The sequence below is a fragment of the Microcaecilia unicolor genome, chromosome 2 (assembly GCF_901765095.1).
Source record: "Microcaecilia unicolor chromosome 2, aMicUni1.1, whole genome shotgun sequence".
Taxonomy (NCBI): Eukaryota; Metazoa; Chordata; class Amphibia; order Gymnophiona; family Siphonopidae; genus Microcaecilia; species Microcaecilia unicolor.
Window position 1 is genome coordinate 261849106 of NC_044032.1, and position 24151 is coordinate 261873256.

Below are 24151 nucleotides of genomic sequence, written 5' to 3' on the forward strand. Positions count from 1 at the left end.
GACAGTAGCTGTCACTCCAAATGTGGTGCAAAGTCAACCAATATAAAAGCACTGTGGCTTTTAATTTCAGTTTTCATTAGCTGAGGTCTGTGTGTGCAGCGGCTATTTTGCTTGGAGATAAAATATGGTCTTTCATTATTTAAATTATTGTATGTACTCTGGCTTGGATACTATTTGGGTGATTCTAAAGAATTTCCAGGCTGTGCTGGGTATGATAAAGATGCAGCGTTTTAATCAAACTTGTGACAATGAGAAGCTACATTCTATGAGAAAGGAACCTGCAGTGATTATTTTCAAGTACTGGTCAGCTTATAGTGTTAATAGGGAAATAATAATACAATGAAGTTTACATATTAGAAAATAATTTGAGAAAGGTATTGCTCAATTGTAATTTTATTTTTAACAGCATATTGAGTCCTCACTTTCAGTGACATTGATGTGCTTTTATTTTCTGGATTGTGCATCAGGCTGGTATAACATCCACAAAGTAGACCAGTGTCTGGACTCCTTTACCCTATTTTAGTAAGAACCTGAACGTGCCAGACTTGTTGAAAAGTCCTTGTTAAAATGGCTCTCCCAGTTTGTCAGCCCTTGCTTGCAGTTTCTGGGACTGGAGGGTAATCTTCTGGGGATTTAGCAGAGGGCTGCTCACTGCAAGTTCCGAATCCTCAAATGGACCTCATAGGTTCGCATTCACACAACCAAAATAGTTTTCAGTTTTGGCTGAAGTTTCGGTCAGCCTCCACAAAATCTCCAGAAGTGCACATAGCTGGGTAAATAGGAGCAGCTTTTATTGTTTTTAAGAGAAATTCAGATTAGTTCACACCAGTTTGGACAGGTGAAACACCAGCATTGACAATTCACAATTTGCATCTGCTCCCTCTGGGGTCTCTGTGTGTGGCTCAGTAACAGTAGAAGCAAGTCCATGGCATTAAAGGGGAGGAAGCAGAGGAAGCAAAGATTCAGGCGAGTCTAAGCTGTTGCCTCATGGTTCCCCAAGCTGGCCTCCCCACCTCCATCTCCAGGCAGTATGGTGGGTGTCTGAACGTCCCTTTCCCAGCTCTTCCCATACATCTTCTGGTCCCCCACGATCTCACAGAGCTTGCCTTTTATCCTCCACTTCATGTATACAGATGGAGGACAATTGCTGCTGAACGGTGTGTTTTTGAAGAGGATTTTGACACCCCTTCTTCTTCACCTGGCTATGAGATTTCAGTGTCCAGTGAATAAAGCTGTATCAGTTTTGAAACAATGTCAAGTATTATCTGTTCGGTGAGATCTTCACTAAAAACCTGAAAACAATAGGATGCAAGTGATAAAAAAAACAAAATACATTACCTTAAGCCCTGCTACTGACTACACTAAATACAATAACTTTAAAACTAAAGCCTGCACAACTTAGAGCAGATCTGCCACACATTCTACACTAAAATGGATTCCTCTTAGTTTAAAGGACCCCTTTTCACACTGTTCCCATTAACTTTCTTCTTTCATCCCCTTACTTCCAGGCACCACTGCGGACAATGTGAACCGTGTACAGGAGAAATTAGATCTTACCTGTATCAGGTGTTCAGCGCTGCGTGCGTCTGGTAGCGCTATACAAATGCTAATAATAATAATAATAATCTTTCCTTTAGTCGAGCCAGACAAGCGTAGAATATAAATACCAGCAGGTGGAGATAGAGAGTATAGAATCGTGCTGTTTCTTAATAGAATCCTGTGCAGCTCAGACAATTCAGTACAATATTAAATTTTTTTTTAAAAAGCAGTGAAAAAAATGTTGCTTTAATAAGAAAACAGTTTCTGAATGTAATGCTGATGTAACACAAAAATATTTGCTACAAAAACTTTGCTTTAATGATTTGGAGACAGAAAGAAGAGCAGGTAGCTGGACTCATCTGATAAACCTAAAGGAAAGAAAATTAGCAGGTAAGTGATATTTGAGAGAATTTTAAGATTACCCTTCCCCACAGGCGGCTCTGGGAGGAGGCGTTATGGGTATCCTATGAGGAACGGGGATCAAATCTCATGGAAGTGCTTTACCAAAAAATGTTGTGGCTTCTAATATACAGAAAAATGAATACAAGGTTCTGTGCTGTGGGCAGGGCCACTGAGAGGATGGGAGCGGCACTGGCAAGGATTCTGGAGGCAGGCAGAAGGGAAAATTAGGTTCTTACCTTGATAATTTCCTTTCCTTTAGTCACAACAGATGAATCCATTAACTGATGGGTTGTATCCGCCTACCAGAAGGTGGAGATAGAGAACACTGAAAGCACATGATGTTCCTGGACGCTCAGCCCCCTCTGCCTTCAGTATATGAATTTTCCAAAGCAGAGTGAATAAGAAAGGCAAAATAACAAACTTTCCTCACAGAGAACAAACACCCCTAAACTGGAGCAATAACCAAACAAAGGAGGGACATTATCAACCTCCTGCAATAAAAACAGCATGTAGAAACTCTGATAGCTTGTCTTCAAGTACTCCTGATGAGGCACAATGTCTGTATGCAACATCTGTACAAAAACTAAAGTCAGACAGGGAGGGATCATGGATTTATCTGCTGTGACTAAAGGAGAGAACCTAATTTTCCCTTCCTTGTCATCAACAGCAGATTAATCCATTAACTGATGGGATGTACCAAAGCACTCCCTAAGTAGGGTGGGAACAGGCAACTCCGCAAGCAAACACTTGCGCTCCAAAATGCGCATCCTGCCGCGCTGCCACATCCAGCCTGTAATGCCGCACAAAAGAGAGCTGAGAAGCCCAGTTAGCCGCACGACAGATCTCCTGAAGAGAAAAAAAAAGACACCCGTTTCAGCCCACGAAGAGGACATTGCCCTCGTAGACTGCGCTTTAAATGCTTCAGGCGGTGACCACCCTGAAAGCAGATAAGCCAAAAAATTGAGTTCCTTAAGCCAGCAGGCTATAGTGGCCTTAGATGCCGGAAACCCCCGTCGGGGGCCTACCAACAGAACAAATAATCAGAATTTCTAAACTCATTTGACATCTGCAGATACTGCCACAGAGCCCTGCGGACATCCAAAAGGCGCAATTGCCCAGAGGAGTCCGGAAACTCCTCCTTACAGAAGGAAGAAAAATGGGCTGGTTGAGGGGAAAAGCTGAAACCACCTTAGGCAGAAAGGAAGGCACCGTACGAACAGTTACCCCAGATTCCGAGAACTGTAGAAAAGGATCCCAACAGGAAAGAGCCTGAAGCTCAGACACTCTTCTTGCTGACATCATTGCCACTAAAAAAACTGTCTTGAGAGTCACATCCTTCTCAGAAGCCCGTTTAAGAGGCTCAAACAGAGATCGCTGGAGCGCCTTCAACACGAGCCCCAGGTTCCAAGTCGGACGACAGCAAAAGGATGAGCAGCAAGGGACAAGCCAGAGACTTTCCCCCGGAAGCAGGCCAACGCTGCCACTTGAACTCAAAGGGAATTGTAGGCCAGGCTCTTTTGTAGCCCGTCCTGCAAAAAGTCCAGCAAGAATGAGACTGTCGCCAGAGTCGGCGAGAAAGACTTTGGAGTACACCACGCCTCAAAAGTGCGCCAGATCCGAGCATAAGTCGCAGAGGTAGACTGCGTGCGAACCTGCAAAAGCGTGGCAATAACCTTATTAGAATAGCCCTTGTCCCTCAATTGCGCCCTCTCAAGAGCCAGGCCGTAAGACCAAAGCAGCAAGGATCTTCCATAGTCACCGGACCCTGAACTATCAAGTTCGGAACCCAAGGCAAAGGAAGAGGCACGTCCACCAGCATCTGCTGAAGATCCATGTACCACGGACGCCTTGGCCAATCCGGGGCGATGAGAATCACCAATCCTCGGTACAGATGAATCCGAAATAGTACTCGCCCTACCAAGGGCCAAGAAGGGAACACATACAGGAGGCCCGAGGGCCAAGGTTGAGCCAGAGCATCCAACCCCGCCGAGCGAGGATCTCTCCCTTCTGCTGAAAAAGCGAGGGACTTTGGCATTTATGCTTGATGCCATGAGGTCCAAGCCTGGAGTCCCCCATTTGGCACAAATCTGAAGTAAAACTTCGTCTGCCAGTTCCCATTCCGCTGGGTCGATTCGGTGACTGCTGAGGAAATCGGCTTGTACATTGCTCTGACTGGCTATGTGAGCCGCGGACAGCAGCTCTAGGTGGCGCTCAGCCCAGTTGCAAATCTGAGACGCCTCCGCAGCCAGGGCCCTGCACTGAGTGCCGCCCTGACGATTGATATAGGCCACTGCTGTCGTGTTTTCCGACAGAACTTGGACAGGAAGACCCTTCAGCGTCCTGAGGAAGGCCAAAAGAGCCTGGAATATCGCTCTCAGTTCCAAGCGATTGATGGACCATCCCGCTTCTGCGGTGGACCACAGACCTTGAGCATAGCGTCCCCGCCATTGAGCTCCACAGCCCGAAAGGCTGGCATCCATTATCACCAGACACCAAAATGGAAGAGCCAGTGGCATCCCCTGCCGCAGCATGCTGTCGGAAAGCCACCAATCCATACTGCGCTGGGCCGCAGGAAGCCACCTTAGTCTGCTTTGGTATTCCTGGGAAATCGGAGACCACTGCTGAAGCAGAGCAAGCTGCAGCGGCCTCATATGAGCTCTCACCCAGGGAACCACTTCTATGGTGGCCGTCATCGCTCCCAGGAGCTGAACAAAGTCCCAAGCTCAAGGGCGAGGCATCCGCAGGAGCAGGCGGACCTGATTCTGAAGCTTGAGCCGCCTGCTGTTGGGAAGAAAAACGAACCCCGAAGCCGTGTTGAACCGGACCCCCAAATACTCAAGAAACTGAGAGGGGGGTCAGGTGACTTCTGGGCAAATAGACTACCCAGCCCAGAGTCTGAAGAACTGTAACAACTCTGGCTGTGGCAAGTCGGCTCTCGTCTGCCGAATCCGCTCTGATGAGCCAGTCGTCAAGATAAGGGTGAACTCTGATACCCTCTTGCCTGAGAAAGGCAGCCACCACCACCATCACCTTGGAAAAAGTCCGAAGGGCAGTCACCAGGCCAAAAGGCAAGGCGCGAAACTGGAAATGTTGGTTCAATTCTCGGAGACTTTAACATACAAGTTGATGACCCGTCCAACTCTCACGCTTCTCAGTTCCTCACTCTACCATCCTCCTTCAACCTCCAGCTGTGTTCCACCACCCCTACTCACCGTGATGGCCATTGCCCTGACCTCGTCCTCTCCTCTTCCGGCTCACCCTCCAATTTCCACGCCTCAGCTCTTCCTCTCTCTGATCATCACCTGATCACCTTCACGCTTCTTCACCCTCCCCCTCAGCCCCGCCCAACATTAACCACTACTTCTAGGAATCTCCAGGCTATTGACCCTCCCACCTTATCATCTAGTATTTCTAATCTCCTCCCCTCCATCATGTCCTCCGAGACTGTCAACGAGGCTGTCTCCGCTTACAATGCCACTCTCTCCTCTGCTCTGGACACCCTTGCACCATCCACCTCCCGTCCCACAAGGCGTACTAATCCCCAGCCCTGGCTAACCCCTTGCATCCGTTACCTTCGCTCCTGCGCCCGATCTGCTGAACGCCTCTGGAGGAAATCTCGCACCGATTCAGATTTCCTTCACTACAAATTCATGCTATCCTCCTTCCAGTCCTCACTATTCCTTGCCAAACAGGACTATTACACCCAATTGACTAATTCTCTCAGCTCTAACCCTCGTCGTCTCTTCGCCACCCTTAACTCCCTCCTCAAAGTGCCCTCCGCTCCCACCCCCCCTCGCTCTCTCCTCAATCACTGGCTGACTACTTCCGCGACAAGGTGCAAAAGATCAACCTTGAGTTCACTACCAAGCCACCTCCTCCTCTTCACCCTTCAACTCTCTCCCTCAACCAACCAACCCAGACCTCCTTCTCCTCCTTTCCTGATATCTCCGAGGAGGAAACCGCCCGCCTTCTTTCCTCCTCAAAATGCACCACTTGTTCCTCTGATCGCATCCCCATCAACTTACTTAACACCATCTCTCCTACTATCACCCCCTCCATCTGTCATATCCTCAACCTCTCTCTCTCCACTGCAACTGTCCCAGACACCTTCAAGCATGCCGTAGTCACGCCACTCCTCAAAAAACCATCACTAGACCCTACCTGTCCCTCCAACTACCGCCCCATCTCCCTCCTACCCTTCCTCTCCAAGATACTTGAGCGCTCAGTCCACAGCCGCTGCCTTGATTTTCTCTCCTCTCATGCCATCCTCGATCCGCTTCAATCCAGTTTTCGCGCTCTTCACTCGACAGAAACAGCACTCTCTAAAGTCTGTAATGACCTGTTCCTTGCCAAATCCAGAGGCCACTACTCCATCCTCATCCTCCTCGATCTATCCACCGCTTTTGACACTGTCAATCATGACTTACTTCTTGCCACACTGTCCTCATTTGGGTTCCAGGGCTCTGTCCTCTCCTGGTTCTCCTCCTATCTCTCCCACCGCACCTTCAAAGTTCACTCTCATGGATCTTCCTCCACCCCCATCCCCTTATCTGTTGGTGTTCCCCAGGGATCTGTCCTTGGACCCCTTCTCTTCTCAATCTACACCTCTTCCCTGGGGTCCCTGATCTCATCTCATGGTTTCCAGTATCATCTCTTTGCTGATGACACCCAACTGTATCTCTCCACACCAGACATCACCGTGGAGACCCAGGCAAAGGTATCGGCCTGCTTATCCGACATTACTGCCTGGATGTCCAACCGCCACCTGAAACTGAACATGTCCAAGACCGAGCTTATCGTCTTTCTACCAAAACCCACTTCTCCTCTTCCTCCACTTTCTATCTCAGTTGATAACACCCTCATCCTCCCCATCTCATCTGCCCGCAACCTCGGAGTCATCTTTGACTCCTCTCTCTCCTTCTCTGCGCATATCCAGCAGATAGCCAAGACCTGTCGCTTCTTCCTCTTTAACATCAGCAAAATTCGTCCTTTCCTCTCTGAACACACCACCCGAACTCTCGTCCACGCTCTCATTACCTCTCGCCTGGACTACTGCAACTTACTCCTCACCGGCCTCCCACTTAGCCATCTATCCCCCCTTCAATCTGTTCAGAACTCTGCTGCATGTCTCATATTCCGCCAGAACCGATATACTCATATCACCCCTCTCCTCAGGTCACTTCACTGGCTTCCGATCAGATACCGCATTCAATTCAAGCTTCTCCTTCTTACCTACAAATGCACTCGGTCTGCTGCCCCTCACTATCTTTCTACCCTCATCTCCCCTTAAGTTCCCGCCCGTAACCTCCGTTCACAGGATAAATCCCTCCTCTCCATACCCTTCTCCACCACCGCCAACTCCAGGCTCCACTCATTCTGCCTTGCCTCACCCTATGCTTGGAACAACCTTCCTGAGCCCTTACGCCAAGCCCCCTCCCTGCCCGTCTTCAAGTCTTTGCTTAAAGCCCACCTAACCCTTACCGTTCAGTGACTCCAGACTGCCCCAATTTGACTGCCCCTACCAAACCGACCGTTCACTTGTCTATTAGATTGTAAGCTCTTTGAGCAGGGACTGTCTCTCTTTGTTAAATTGTACAGCGCTCCGTAACCCTAGTAGTGCTCTAGAAATGTTAAGTAGTTGTAGTAGTAATACCGCAGGTATAGAAGAAAGTGGGATGTTTGACCACGAAAATACAAAACTTGGAGAGAGGGATCTTAAAAACACTTGTTTATTGATGAAAACAAGACTCAACACAACCGTTGTGTTTCGGCCGTTAGGCATGCATCAGGAGTCTCGCTCGACGGAGACCGTCTGGGGAACACGCTAAAATGTGCGCGGTGAGGTGTTCCGTGTGGTGGGTCTGTGGCTCAGCCACCGGAGAACAGCTGATGTATCCGTTGAAAGATACGTAATGTGTTAATCTCTGAGGTGGGTCTTTAAAAAGACCTTTTCCGATGAAGCTGGCTCGTAGATGATTAGATTGTCAGCGTTAAGCATGAAAAGGCTCAATACCGCAAACCAGAGAAACCGCTGATGTGGCAGCCAGATGGGAATATGCAAGTACGCTTCCTTGAGGTCCAGAGACTTGAGAAACTCTCCTGGCTGTACCGCCGCAATGATGGAGCGCAAGGTTTCCATGCGGAAGTGTCGCACTCCTAAGGCCTCGTTGACTCTGTGTAAGTCAAGGATAGGTCTGAACGACCCCCCTTTTCGAGGCACCACAAAATAGATGGAGTAGCAACCACAGCCGCGTTCAGTGGGAGGAACCGGAACCACCACAGAGGAACTCCGGGAGGAGGGAGAATGGGGTAAGGCAGGGACAGGGAAAACCAAGTATGCCTTTAAAGTGGGCAACACCAACTGCCAAACACAACACCCCCCGCTCTACTGGCAAAGCACAGGAGCCACCCCAGGCAGAAATCCAGGAGCTGAGAAAGCGACGTCCACACCTGCTGGGAGATAGAGATACACTGAAGGCAGAGAGGGCTGGGTGTCCAGGAACACCATGTATTTTCACTGTTCTCCATCTCCACCTGCTAGTAGGCGGATACAACCCATCAGTTAATGGATTCATCTGCTGTTGATGACAAGGAACCTGTTTTCCAAACAGTGGCCAAGCCAGGTCACAAGTAGAAACCCAAATTGTTGCAACACTCCATACTACAATTCCCAGGGCAAGCAGTTGCTTCCCATGTCTGTCTCAAAAGAAGACTATGGACTTTTCCTCCAGGAATTTGTCCAAACCTTTTTTAAACCCAGATACACTAACTGCTGTTACCACATCCTCCAACAAAGAGTTTCAGAGCTTAACTATTCGTTGAGTGAAAAAATATTTCCTCCTATTTATTTTAAAAGTATTTCCATGTTAGAGTGTTCCCTAGTCTTTGTACTTTTGAAACAAATAAAAAAAAAAAATCGATATAATTCTACACCACTCAGGATTTTGTAGACCTCAATTATATCTCCTCTCATCCGTCTCTTTTCCAAGCTGAAGAGCCCTAACCTATTTAGCCTTTTCTCATATGAGGAATCAAAAGGATATGAATACCCAATCTATGCACTCAATATATGACCATCATTGCACTGTACCCTATTACCTCTCTGAATCCTGGGGCAAACAATTTTGTCATGCATATACCAAATTCAATCAGTAAAAACCCCCAAAACTTTCAAAACTTCTGTCTCCCCTAAACCTTGTATGGTAGAGAAGCCATGTCCAGCGCATCCCAGGATGCCCTGGGCAGGGCGCCACCATTTTGTAGGCGGTGCAGGAAGAGGGAGTGCTGCTCCCTCCTACTACAATGAGGTACACGAGTACCGGGTTTGGATCGCTAGACCACCAGGCTGGGTGGGGACCGGGTTTGGCAGTCCACTTGGGCCACCAGGGATTTTGTTTTGGGCATGGGTGATAGGAGGGCTGGAGATCCATAGGACCTCCAGCCCCTCCTGCCCTTGTGTTGGGGGGGGGGGGGGGGGGCACCAACAATGGCGGGGGCAGTCTAGGCTGACAGTGACAGCCCAGGCTGCCTTAGGGGTATGGGGGCAGGAACAGAGCTTTAACCCTAACGCCAGCTTTAAGCTGGTGTAGGATTAAGGCGCTATTCTGTCCCTATGTTAAGAGCGCTTGCTCTGATCACAGGGGCTGAATACCGCAGAGTTCACTTAAATTTAATTTAAATGAGCTCTGCGGTGTTCCTGCGTGCTTGCGCCGGATGCCCTTTGATCATGTAAATGTGGGCGCTAGTGGCCTCTAGCACCTGCATTTACTTTTGATCATCTGGGCCAAAGATCGTGCCTCCTTGGCATTTCTGTATCTTTAGTAGAGAAGCTAAGAAGGAGAAGGGGAAGGGACCTATGACAGCCAGGTATACCCCTGAAAGATCCATTATCCTGCAATACTAGCAGTTTTTCTCCACAGAAATTTAGTCCTGTTCCCTAACTTTTGATAAAGCTAGTTAGCAACCAGTTCACAAGTTAAAAAAGTAACATCATTCCAAACCAAGAGCTGCACAGCAACCACCTAACACCTACTGGCGACAGAATACTAAATTGTGTGAGAGCTGCACAGGGTTCTAATTAAGGCACAGCATAATTCTGTACTCTTATCTCCACCTGCTGAAAAATGGACCCAAGTCGGAATATCTATTTGCAGTCTTCTTGGCTATACAGCTGCTTCTTCTCTTAGAACAAACATATTTCTTTTACATATTCATCAGTGAAACAAAATGTTTGATATTCATTCTGGCCAGATGTCTTGGGAGTTTTTCTTTTTTTTAACCTTCTTCCCCACATCTTTTCTTCAGGTTAACATGTGCAATTGTGAGACGAGCATGGGATCCTGGTGACATTCAGCACAGTAGCACCACTCCTGATTTACTTAGATAAAGACTGTAGGAGCAGGCTAAAGCAGGAGAGTTCTTGATAAAGATCCTCAGTCTTATTCAATCCATATCCATTCTGGATTATTTCATTAGTACATATACAGTTTTACCCCTTTTTTTCCCCCACTGCTGAAAATACATGGTTCCTCATCTAGCCATCACTCCTTTCTTCCCCCATCCTCACATTTTGCTCCTCCAGTGCAGAGGATGTTCTGGGACTCCCCAAGGCTTCATCCATGGGTCCTCAGCCACAAAGGATCCTCTGAGATTATCCAGGCTCCAACCCCTCATGTTGCCATTACTGAATATCCTCTGGGTCCCTCCCAAGCTTTATCGATCACTTCCCAACCCCAAGGATCCTCTGGGCCCATCCCAGGCTTCACCCTTCACTCCCATTCTCTTCCATCACTGAGGATCCTCTAGGCATGTAGCGTTTGCTCCCCTACCCTGAACCTCAGCTGCTATTCCACATAGCAGTCCTCAGTACGTTACTCTTGAGTCTTTTCCCTTCAGCTTATCCCATTACCACTGTCTAGATCAAGGGTGGTCAGCCTCAGTCCATGAGGACCACAACAGTCAGGTTTTCAGGATTTCTTCAATGAATATGCACGAGATCTATTTGCATGAACTGCCGCCACTGTATGTAAATAGCTCTCAAGCATATTCATTGGAGAAATCCTGAAAACCTAACTTGGTTGCAACCCTCAAGGACCAAGGTTGCCCACCCCTGGTCTAGACAACCCTATCAACTAAAAAATGCATCTTGTTTGTGATTTATACCTTGGGCTAGTGAATGTTTACCATATCCCTTCCTCTTTATCCCCTCCTCAGGGGTCTTAGTTTTCACTGTACAAAGTTTATGGTGCAGGGTTCCGAATCTCTAGAACTGGGCTCACTATTCCAAATATTCAACATTTGCAAGCAGGACCCGCCGGATTATACCCCGGTATCTCCTCACCTGCCACCATGGTCTCTCCCCTGCAGCATGGGCTGGTACCTCCACACCATAACACTGCAGGGCTAAGTATAGCACAGCGATGGCCACATGCTGCACTTTGTACTGCAAGCACAGCGTCCCATGGTAGCTGTCCCGGAGCAATGCCCACGCTGCAGCAGCAACTGGCGTCCGCTCCCAGCTGTGACGATTCATCCAGTGCTTCAGAGAGAGCAGATAATGGAGCAAATACTGTGGAGGGGGGAAATTACAAACATACAAATATAGATGTTATTTTCTCTCTTAGCTAGAGGCTATAAAATAGATTTAGCATGCATGCAGTTCAAAGGATACCTGTCAGACATGTTTGAACCCCCTCATCCAGAGACAAGGGAGAGGTAAATGGAAGGTTAAAGAGCTTGGGGTTTTGGTGCCACCTGGTGGTACAAGGGTAAAATAGTGCAACAATGCCTCAGAGGAACCAGACATACTACAAGGACAAATGTGCATGCCATCCACTGGCTGACTTACAAACACACACACAATCATGCATTCACAGATATATATATCCATCCTCTCCTCTTGTACATCTCTGTCTCTCTCTTCAATACTCACCTTGTGCGGGTGCTGAAAGCTGACTTGGAAATTAAGAAGCCTCAGCATGAGAAGCTCACACTGTACAATACTGTCCCTCAACTCCCAGAAGTGGGAGTCCAGCTCCAGTGTCTCACTGCCTGGGTGTAGGTATCTGCAAGGAGGGGTAAAGGGAGTCAGCACTGTTCCTGATCTCCAGCAGTGACACATATGTTGCTTAATGGCATTATACGGGTAGAATAATTACAAATACCAGAGGTTACCAAACATGTCCTGAGGGACCCCCATCCTGCTAGGTTTTCAGAATATCCACAATGAAAATATTCAGGAAACAAGTTTACATGTTATGGAGGATACCATTTCTAGGCGATTTCTTCTGGATCACACCTTTAAGATACTACTACTGACTAAGGCTGATTTAGCTCTGTCGATTGCATTGTGCTTAAAATGATTATATTCCCCTTATTTGTCTTAGTTCATGATCTGGGGGTTCAGATAGGAATACAATGTCTTGAATTCCCATTCTTATGTCTTACACCAGATCTGCTCATGTCTTTAATTTGAATCTGATTAATGCCAACAGTCTAAATTTTGTTATTGGAGGAAAAGTAGCCCAATAGTTAGTGGGTTCAGAAACAGGGGAATATGGATAAAGGCAAGCAGGTTGATATTGTGTATCTGGATTTTCAAAAGGCGTTTGTCAAAGTACCTCATGAAAAAGACTCCAGAAGAAACTGGATAGTCATGGGATAGGAGGTAGTGTCCTATTGTGGATTAAAAACTGGTTAAAGGATAGAAAACAGAGTAGGGTTAAATGGTCAGTATTCTCAATGGAGAAGGGTAGATAGTGGGGTTCCCCATGGGTCTGTGCTGGGACCACTACTTTTTAACATATTTAGAAATGATCTAGAGATGGGAGTAACTAGTGAGGTAATTAAATTTGTTAACGACACAAAGTTATTCAAAGTTGTTAAATCGCAAGAGGATTATGAAAAATTACAAGAGGGCCTTACAAGACAGAGAAACAGGGCGTCCAAATGGCAGATGACGTTTAAAGTGAGCAAGTGCAAAGTGATGCATGTGGGAAAGAGGAACCTGAACTATAGCTACGTAATGCAAGGTTCCACATTAGGAGTCACCAACCAAGAAAGGGATCTCGGCATCGTTATTGATGATACGTTGAAACCCTCTGCTTAGTGTGCTGTGGCAGCTAAGAAAGCAAATAAAATGTTAAGTATTATTAGGAAAGGAATGGAAAACAAAAGTGAGGACATTATAATGCCTTTGTATCAGTCCATGGTGCAACCACACCTTGAATATTGTGTTCATTTCTGGTCGCCGTATCTCAAAAAAGACATAGTGGAATTAGAAAAGGTACAGAGAAGGGCGACGAAAATGATAAAGGGGATGGGACGACTTCCCTATGGGGAAAAGCTGAAGCTCAACTTGGAGAAAAGACAGCTGAGGGGAGATATGATAGAGGTCTATAAAATAATGAGTGGAGTGGAACAGGCAGACGTGAATCGTTTGTTTACTATTTACAAAAATACTAGGACTAGGGAGCATGCGATGAAGCTACAAAGTAGTAAAGTTAATACGAATCGGAGAAAATTGTTCTTCACTCAACGTGCAATTAAACTCTGGACATATTCAGCTTCAAGCCCGAGACTGACCAGTGCTGATTTGTGTACTTACTGTAAACTTCAACTTGCTATGTATTGCATTTTTAGTGATTAAGTCATTTTTTGCCGTTTCTTTTTCTAAATGTGTAGTGATATTGTCTTCAGGCTCATTAGTAGACATGGTTAATAAATTGTAATAATAAATAATTATCCTGAAAACCCAACAGAGTAGAGGTTTGGGAACCACTGTCATACAAGCTAATTCCTTTCACCTGAATGGCGTGCGGTGGCAGAAGGGAGCAAGTGCTGCAGACAATTTACCTGTGGGACACATTAATGATGTCCCTTGTCCTCAGGTGCTGCTCTTCAACTTTGCCTGCCAGGTAGATGGCCGACATGGCAACCAGGTAAGGGTCATATGCGTCCAAGCTAGTATCACGGAAGAATTTGTGGTACACCATACAAGCCGTAGCGATGGGGACAGACTGCATTCCTAGCTTAACACCTAGACAGCAAACAGCAGTCTATTAATGCAAGAGAAACAAAACAACAGCACTCCTAACAAATTTGCTCCACCAATGAGACTATAGCAAGGAGTTCCTCAACATTTCAAGAGAGGAGCCACATAAAACATTTCAAATCACTGAAAGAGTTGGGGGGGGGGGGGGGGGGGTAGCATACAGGAGTCTACAGCTAAGGGAGGAGAGGGGGGGGGTGTGATCCTCCTTAGATTGTTAACAGAACGCGCTCCCATCTTCATCATCTTTGGCAGGTGACGTTTGGGAGCCCTACCAGAACTACTGCATGTGAAACAAGAAGTGGAGAACTTCCTCTGCACGATGGTATTGCCAAGTGAAGGAAAAGCATGGAGGGCTGGAAAAATGAACTCCATGGGCTGTATTCAGCTCATAAGCCATATTTTGGGGCACCTGCTGTAGTGTATGATCTCAAGGGGGAACTTCTACAACATTTACATGGCATAAATGTTTAGAATACTAGCATATATGAATGTATCTAGTATATTGTAGATATGACCATTTCTTGCATAGGATGAATTTGCGAAATGAGAATACACAGGGGAGGGGCCCACACTTATGAGCATAACTCCTAATATTTTATGCACCCCCCCCCCCCCCGATATTCAACCGGCGGCAGTCAGCGTTTTTTTTTTTAAACACTCATTGTCACTGACTAACTTATCTCCCTATATTCAGTGCTGGGCCACAGCCGGAAACCGGCACTGTGTAAGGGGGATTTTTTTTGAGCGGGCTGGGCACACTTCATTTATGTGGGCCCAGCCGACATTCAGACAGGGCCACATAAAAGTTATGCGTCCCTGGCTGAATATCAGACAGACTGATCTGCATAAATTTTTTTTTCTTTTTAAAGCCCCCAAGCCCCCCCCCCCCAATGTCCCCCTTCTTTCCCGCCCTCCTCCCAGCCCACATCAAGACCCCCCCTGCCCTCCCCAGCCGTGCAGGCAGGCCCTCCCTCCAAACCTACCTGTACCCCTGGTGGTCCAGCGGTGTCATTGGGGGCAGGAGAGCAGCCCCCTCGCTTCTGCCCCTTGTGGTACCAGTCTAAAATGGCTGCCGTGACTTGCAGCAGTAAGGAGAGTTTGGAGCCCTGTTCCCTCTAAGCTGAGCAGGAGTCCGCCAATCGCATTGCTGTCAGTGGGGGACAGTGCTTAAATATTGTCATTTCACTTGCTATGGATAGGCAGGCTCCCTGAAGTCTTGCAGATCTTGCTTGTCCCCCACTTTTGAAAATGTGATAGTGAAACAGCCCCACTCAATGGCAGGACTGTAGGTGGAGGACTGCTGCTCAGCTTAGAGCGCACAGTGGTTCAAAGTTGGCGTTGGTAAGTCGAGCTGGCACTTTTTCCCTCACATCGAGACTAGGGGTGCAGCAGCAGCAGATTTTTCTCTGCGCCAGTATGTTTGGCGAAGCCCTTTCGTTGTTGCCTCTGGAGCTGTGTGGGGAATGGCAGTTCTCGCAAAACAGTCAAGCGGGTGAACCCGCTGTGGGTCCCGCCACTCCAGTGTGTAGGATGTTGCAGGAGCAGCGAGATGCGGCAGATAGCCCCAGGGAGGGTACTTCAGAGCTTCTGTCTGACACTTTACCTATGCAGGCAAGTCTCTGGCTTGCCTTCCCCTTTGGCATGCGATTCTCCTCACATTGCCACTGATCTGGTGGCCAGAGCCAGCAGACGCATTCCTAGCTCTTCCCGCACAAACGCCTCCATTTTGCAGACTATGCCGCTGCCAAACTTAGCCCTGCCTAGCCACTCAGGGTTTACTCTGGAATTTGTGCTGAATTTGTATCAAGCCTTTTTGATGAAGCAGGGACAGGCTGCATTGGTTCCTGCAGTTTCTCAGACCCCTCAAGCACATCCTCCACTGTCTAAGAGGGTCCCACTTGGATCCTCCTGTTTTGGAGAAATCTGAAGGCTATCGCTCTCCAGACTTCTCTGATCAAGGCTCCATGGTCTCAAGGGTCCTTCTCTGACAGAATCGCTGCAAGAGGTGAACTACTGCCTGAGGAAGGGGACGATAAGAGCAACTGACTTCTCTTATTACAGATGCTTTGGCAGTACTGTCTATTGGATACCTCACCTCCCACTCCAGATCCTCTATCATGAAAGGCCTTAGGGGTTCTTCTAAGGTTTTTCCTATGCATCCAGACATTCAAGACCTTATTTTAGTGGAATGGCATTCTCCTGACACGGGCCTTAAGGTTGGTCATTCAATAGCACAGTTATATCCACTGCTGCCCGATGAGAAGGAAAATTGCAGCTCCTCAGGGTGGAAGCTCTGATGACAGTAGTAACTAAAAGACTACTCTTCCGCTGAAGGATAGCATAGCACTCAAAGATCTTCACAACCAGAAGATAGAAAGTGCCTTGAAACAATCCTTTGAGGTGGCATCTCTAGGCCTCCAAGCGACAGTTTGCAGAGCCTTTATAGCCAGCAAGTGTCATACATGGCATCAGATGTCCACCTCCTTGGGTCTGGATTCAGATCAACTAGATCAGGACTATGTTTCGCATTTGGAAACAGGACTGGCGTGTATGGCAGACGCCTTTTATGATTCATGACACACTTTGGTTCTTTGTGTGGCTCTGGCTGAGAAACTGGTCAGCGGATGCTGCTTCTAAATTGTGGCTGGTGCACCTCCCCTTTTGGGGTCGGTGGCTCTTTGGGGAAGATCTGAGCAACTTAGTCAAGGAGCTCAGCGAGACTAAGTCACAGAGGCTTCCTAAGGATATGCCCAAGTCTTGCCCCTGCACTTCCGCCTCTTCTTCTAGATCGCAGTTTCGAGGGAGTAGGTGCTACCATCTGGGACACCCTCAGTATAATCAGTGTTCTCACTTTCAGTCTCTGCAGTCATCCTTTTGCTCCAATAAGAAAGCAGGACAATCTGCCCATCCAGGCAACACCTCCAGGAGTTCACAATGATGGGAGTCTTGGTCCAACCCTCGAGGGGTGAAATCTCCTTGTTGGCAATCTGGAGCAAGGAGCGAAAAACTTGCTCCACTTTGTTCACAATCATAATCCATCCCCAATGCCACCTCCCACTTTGACAGATAATACACAATAGGATTACGATATGTAAGAAGAGCCCTGTAAATCCTGGAGATCCCTCCTCTCCCTCCCCCACTCTCCAGCACCTGATCAAGACAAGTTTCAGACAAACTCATCTCCATTTGCTCTACAATTTATAAAGTCTCGTAACTGGTGACATTGAAAGACACCGGAAGGGGGAAGACCATATTCCTCACATAGTTCTTCAAACGAATGTAGCACCCCCTCCTCCCACACCTGACCCAGTTTGCGAAGGTCATGACTCTCCCATGTACGATAGCAGGGATCCAAAGATCCTGGGGCAAATTGTGGGGCTAAGCGAATAAGCATATGTGTAAAATAGGCGCGATCTGGTAAAAACCTTTCTTTCTTGTATCTTACTCCAAGTAATGAGTGGCCCCTCTGATGATTTCTTTAAGGAAACGCCCAGGAAGCCAAGGTATCGCTTTCAATGGGTAGGGATTTAGATATGTCTGCTCAAGTTTATGCCACATCTTGCTGGCCTCCTGGAGCCAGTCCGCTAAAATTTGAAGGTGGGCTGCTTGATGATATAACTGAAATGAGGGGACCCCCATTCCTCCCCGAGTGCGTAATTGATACATCACTTTCCTGTGTACCCTTGGTGGCCTCTTTCTCCAGATAAAGGAGAACACCCTATGCTGTAGACCCCACAAGAATGAATCTGGTAAGAAAATAGGGAGTACCATAAACAAATATAGCATTTTAGGGAGTAAGATCATTTTTACTGATGCAATACGCCCCAACCATGAGATAAGTTCTTAGTTCTTACACTGCTTGGGTATCCTAAAATTGGAGAGGCTTCACATGAGGCTTATAGAGCACGCCTCAATTCTGTATCCTCTTATCGCCACCTGCTGGTCAATGGTCACAACATCCCACTTGTTCTGGAATAGCTGGTAAGACTAAAGGAAAGAAAATTATCAGGCAAGACCTAATTTCTTTCCCTTCAAACCTGGTGCAGGAAAGCCAAGTGGCAATGCTCTGGTGCCACAGGCAGTTACCTAGGCCTATTCATAAGACCAGGCCAGACACTCCTAAAGAGTGAGACTTGGCACTCTGATAACTCACTTTGAATATCAGGCAAAACTGGTGCTATAGAAAGCAAAGGTGAGGGAGGTGGAAGAGCAAAAGCAGAGGTTAAGGTGGAGGTGGTGATTTATTTTTTGGGGAAGCGATGTGTTGGTTGCTCCTAGCATGCAGCCTCAAGTAAGCTACTGCAAAACAAAAAGTAAATGAATAAAAATAAAGCTCGTATATACTGACCCGCTTCCATGATGAACCTGGTGATCTTGAAATGTAATCGCATCTCCCGGGCTGCTTTATCTGCATTCTCTTGCTCTTCCTCAAGCGTCCTTGATTCAGGCACCCAGCTGCTGCTGCTGCCGCCACCCTCCATGCCCCTTCACTGCAAAGCACCCGCCATTTTAGTGTTAAAAATCTGTACATTATTATTATATAATTTATTTGCATTGCACATAATCCTGTGAGAGGACAGCAGTTTTATTTATTTTAAAAATTTATATACCAGCTAGGTGATTTCCACAAAAACATACATAAAAAGCTAGTATGACAAACATAAAGACACTACTATAACCCAAAACCCACCAGTTGTCAAATAAGATGGGAACTGACTTACATAACTTAAAAGGTCAAAAAAAGCTGTATTTTTAACAATTTTTTGAACTGCAAAGTGCTTTTACATAAATGCAGTTGACCTACCAAAGCATTCTATAAAAATACCCCTGCCACTGAAAAAGCTGAAGTTCTAGTCACAGCATAGTGAACAATTCAGTGTCACCTACAGAGAGGCGAATAGCAGTCTCAGATCTTAATGACCTGCCTGGATGATACACACTTAACACCTGTTTGAAATAAAACAGGAGCACAAGTACCAACACCTTAAATGTTATCCTTTGTTTTATAGGTAACCAATGTAGCTGTTTAAAAATCGCAGTTAAATAAGCAAACTCAGATGTACCCACTATTAACCTTGCTGCTGCATTCTGGACCACTTGCAATGCTTTTATTCTAAAGCAGCACTTCCCAACATTCTCAAACCTAAAGCACACCAACATTTCCAAAAATAACCACACTCCCTGGTGCAAGCTATGTGGACACAAGGAGATTTACATAGCCAAAAGAGAAGCCCTGTAAACCCTACTGGTGGCTGGAAAGAGGCAGAGAAAGCTCATTTCAGGGAAGAGGAGGTTCGGTGGGCAGTGTGTCACCTACACAAAGCAGGATCCAGTTCTCCATGCATTACATGGCAGGGCTCATGCTATATCCAGCCAGCAGAAAAGTATGTGCGAATATACATGTGCTTGGGAAAGAGGTCCTGCACATTTCAAAAGCAGCATTGATGTCTCTAGTTGCTATTAGGTGGAGAGAGCACTGCCTACGCCCTGGCAAGGGTGACTTCTTACCCGTGGTCAGGGTTGTCCCGATGGTGAAAACTTTTCTAGCACAACTCATGACAAATAGCAGCCCAAAGACACAAAAAAAAACCCCAACATCATAAATAACAGCATAACAGTTATAAATCAATTTCTTATTAGTACTGTATTCTGTTTAGATATACCTAGTTTAGAAAATAATCAATTGATACAACTGCATATATCTTTTCCACATGTACAGTGACATCGCTCTAATTCATCTGTTCACATTAAACTTACATTGCAATCTTCTTTATACTAACGTATATAATTTGCTGCGAGGCTCAGATCTTTCAAACTACACAACAATCAAAAGTTGCCTCATATCAGTGCATTCTAGAGGGCCAATCACATGAGATCTTAATGTCAATCAGGAGTGGGGAATACAGGACAGAAAAGATCAGTAAGAACCTGGAAAGTTCATCAATAGAAAAGAAGGGAGGCGGTGATAATCAGGGAAATGGACAGACTGGAGGCACCAGAAATAAGGCAAAGAACCCAAGTGTCAGAATGGAGAGGGGAGCAAGAGATAGGGGGAGGCATGATGGGAGATGGAGCAAAGAAATGCCCCCATCCCCATGCCTGGAAGGCCAATTACAGAAAGAAAAATTAAAGGTGAGAGGGAATGCTTCAAGTAGGTGTGCGGATTCTCCCGGTTTCAGCCAGGTTTCTGAGAGACAAAGTAGTTGCAGACCATGGTTGGAAATAAAATCAACAATCAAAAGCCCTTTATCGAGAAGAGAGCAGGTCCTAACCAAGCTGACGTTGATGAGAGGATTGGTAGCTGCAAAAGAGACAGCATGCACCAAGAAAATAGGCATAAAACAGCATGAAATTCGATAGAACCTATATGAATACAAAAGTTACAACATATTTTATGTTATTTCTTCTATCTCCCCCAGGATTATAGCGGGAAGTCTTTCTTTCTCTGTCAGTTTTGGAAAACATACATCAGTTATATCTTTGTATTTTGCATTTACGTTTGGTTTGTGTTGTTTTTTTTGTTTGTTTTTTAAAAGCAATCACCTCTCCAGAACAGGGCCACTGCCTTGTCTCAGCTCTGCATTTGTTACAGGTTCCAAAAAAGTAATGATCTCATGAGCTATGTAACTCCTCCAAATGAAACATTTTGAGCCAAGATTTGAAAAAATTAGGATATGCTCAACTTTTATTTATGATCTGATCTGAAGCCACAAGATTAACCAAATCATTATTGGCAAAAAATACTGGCCTGGAGATTTTTGTGAAGGTGATGAACCCAGTTTTGTGGGTGTGCCCAATACAAAAATGTTGGGAGCCACTGCACTATGGGCTGCAGACCCATTCTAGATTCAATAGCTAAGGCTGTTTTGTTTTAATTGGTCTTTCAGCCATGATAGGTTTGCGGCTGAACTAATTTTATGGCACAGGTACCAGCTCTTTGGGTGCAGTAGTGCTTGAGCTCCCCTCCATGTGTGTGGAGGGGGCAGGGTGGAGAGGGTGTTGTCATTTCTATTGAGTTTAACACCTTCAATCTTTTTCAAGCGTTAGGTCCTATGGTTTATGAGATCTTGGTAAGTTCCCTTGCTGTCTCAGCAGCTCTTCCAAGCAAGGCAGAGAGTTGTGTGGTTGCAAACCACACCGATAAGAGACACAGGTTTCTACTCACAGTAAAAAAAAAAAACTAGTCACAAAAAAATTATCTTGTGCTTATCACAAACATATATTAGGAAAGTGACAAAATCCTATACCAATACAACTGAACTGCAGCTCCTGATGGAACAGCAGAGCCCTCAACAGCACTTACAACCAGGGCCAATACAAGAGTATCAGATGTCCTAGGTGAACCATCAGTCTTAAGTCCCCTATCTGTCCTTCCTCAAGATGACATGCTTTTAAAACATTAAAATTTTCGTGCATATATTATAAATAATGACAACTTCCAAAACCCATTACCTACACAAATGGAGTATTGTAAAACTGAGCACTCTCATTGAGTTTGTATGGCTGTTAAGATCTATTGTTTTGCTTTAACTAGGGCTACTGTTTGCTGCCTACACAACTGCTGTCCTAGTCAACTGCCTAGTCTTGCCTAACAGTCGGCCCGGCCCTGGCACGCAGTCTCCCGGAACAGGCAGCAGGTGCATCCTCCTAAGAACGTTGTCAGTCAAAAACCCGCTTCCCAACTACTGAAAAAAAAAGCAAAGAACAGCTCATGCTTTCAGTTATCCTACACTTCCCCAGCAAAGTTTTTCTCTTTTTATAGGGGGAAAAAAGAGTAGTCTGAGCTTTTCTATGTTTTACAGAACAAGCAAAGCCTGAACACCACTGTTATAGCTCCCAACTTCTTCCTAGTCTTCCCACTTTTGTACCGTCATGTGCATTTTGCAAAAACCCCAACCTTGCACTTTCAAAACCTGTGCTTTAAAAAAAAAAATCTATAACCAATCAAACCCATACAAAAAAAATCTGCATACCAAGAAGAATATCCAGCCGTCTTTACTTTTCTTGAGATGTCTGAAGCCAGCAAATCTTTCCACAGAAAAGGCAGATTATCCTTCTATCTTGTTCTGTAGCATCCAAACTCCAGCTCTAGAGTAGCTGACAACACTCGTATACAGAAAGCAATCATTACAAAGCTTTGAAACGCACAAAAACAAATGTGTGACTTCAAAGTGAGGCTTGGATCACACATAAAGAGGCTATTGAAGCACCACAATGAGGCTTGGAACACAATAAGAGAAGCTATTGGAGCACCACACCAGAATGAGGCTTGTAGAGAAAGACTATTGGAGCAATATAATAAAAGCTTAAAATAATGCACTGAAGTGACCGAACATGAAACACGGTGCAAGAAAGTAGCCAAAAGCACCCCACTGCCAAAAATGGCCCGCAGCCAGTATTCAAAAGTAGCCCAATTAACCCACTCAAGGAACACTGCCCAACTCCCGTCCCGAGGTGCACTTGATCAAATCTGAAGACACACGCGTCGCGAAGTACTCTGAATGAACGTTCTTGTCACGATGCATGATGGGATAGGTTTCCGGCGGTGTGTGATGACGTATCACACTATTGAGTCCTGCTGCATCTAGTGAGGAGGTGTCCGTATCAAAAGCCGATTTTTTTTTTGTCTTCTCAGGCTCCCCGCTCCTTGTACCCGCGGTCAGGCAACTGTTCTCTCGTTCCCTTCTGCAGGTCCAGCCAGCAACGTCGCAATAAGGCACGCTGCTTCTAGGTGTCCCAGCCAGTCCGTATCACTTAGTCTCACTCATAGGAACGGAAGTTGAATCAGAAAAGGAGGGAAGAAGCAGCATGCCTTCAGGGGACGGTGTAAAACCCAGATCTGCGGGATCCTCCGCATCTAACTACGACCTTAAGCGGGTTTTTTTTTTGTTTGTTTGTTTTGACGGGCGCCTGCTTCCGGGAAGATCCCGCTGTATCCGGTTTTTACACCGTGCCCCAGATTTACAGGGGAGGGGAAGGGAGAGAAGCCAGATCAGAAGATGACGGGGAAGAAAGGGGGACAGATCTTGGACACGGGGCTTGAGCAAGAAGAAGAGAGACCCATGGAAGGATGCCAGACCCACGAACTGAAGGCAGAGGGAGAGATGCCAGACACACTGGGTAAGAGGTATGCCAGACCTACAGGGTAGGGGAGGAAGAAGAGGGAGAGACATCAGACCCACGGGTGGAGGAGGAGAGCAGAGGGGGAAAAGATACCAGACCAGGAGGCAAGGAAAAAGAAAGGGGAGAGATGCTGGACTCGGTGGAGGGAAGAAAGTGAGAGACCGGACCAGAGAAGGTGAGAAATGCTGGGGAGGGGGTAAGTGGAGGGAAAAGAAAGACCAGACCGGGGGATGTAGGGGAAGAGATGATGAGATGCTGGACCTTTGGAGAAAGAGAAAAATGCTGGCCTGCAAGGGGGGTGGGAGCTGGGGAGAGATGCTGGCCCAGGGTGGGACATGTATAGTAGGAAGGAGAAAGGGGGTATGCTGAACAAGGGATGGAACAGGGACACAGAGAAAAGATGCTGAGCATGGAAAGAGCATAGGGAAGGAACACAGAGGGACACTGAGAAGATGAATGAGGAATATGTGAGGAGGAAAAATGCTGAACAGGATAAATTAGGTAAGCAGTGTGGGTAGTGCCTGATCCTGCCCATTGAGATCAGTGTGGCAAGTCCCATAATACACAGAGAGGGGGGCGGTCAGATATCCAGAACTGTTCCAAAATCTCCAGCTTGGATCTGGGTAACGTGGCATCTTCAGTATAATAATGAATAATTTCAATTAACAATCACATAACATTACAGGGAATAACAGAATGATCAAAAATCTGTATGAAAAATGGTCAAAAGAGTGGCAGAGTATAACTCCAAAAGATCCACAGAATACCAGCTCATTTATACAAGCGAGAGGCCTTTATTTAATTTATTTATTGGACTTTATTAACCGCATTTGTTAATATAGACAATTCTGTAGAGCTAAGTATTCGCTGAGACAAAATGAACTACTACTGACTGATGACCTTGTTTGTGGTCTAGTTGATTGTGACCCTTGGCCCAGTCTGCCCCTTGATCTCCAAGTTCCCCTGGCCTGTCTAGAAACCTTCTTGGAAAAAGAGGAGGAATGACCTTCATCTAAACTGCCATTGTTCCCTGAT

The 24151-nt window shown here is 46.3% G+C and overlaps 1 protein-coding gene across 4 annotated transcripts; it reads right to left on the reverse strand.

Annotated features, from left to right (window-relative positions):
- Window positions 1-366: 366 nt before the first annotated feature.
- CCNQ (cyclin Q) lies at window positions 367-23257 on the reverse strand. Of its 4 annotated transcripts, none has more exons than XM_030194066.1 (6): window positions 22417-23251; window positions 18342-18483; window positions 13795-13978; window positions 11873-12005; window positions 11282-11509; window positions 367-1292 (listed from the first exon to the last, which is right to left on the reverse strand). In XM_030194066.1, the coding sequence occupies exons 2-6, from the start codon at window positions 18472-18474 to the stop codon at window positions 1203-1205; spliced, it is 768 nt and encodes a 255-aa protein (XP_030049926.1). In that variant the 5' UTR covers window positions 18475-18483; window positions 22417-23251; the 3' UTR covers window positions 367-1202. The 4 variants fall into 4 exon arrangements, with proteins under 4 accessions (XP_030049926.1, XP_030049925.1, XP_030049924.1 ...); XM_030194065.1 differs by having other exon boundaries at window positions 18342-18484; window positions 21971-23249; XM_030194064.1 differs by having other exon boundaries at window positions 21967-23247.
- Window positions 23258-24151: the final 894 nt, after the last annotated feature.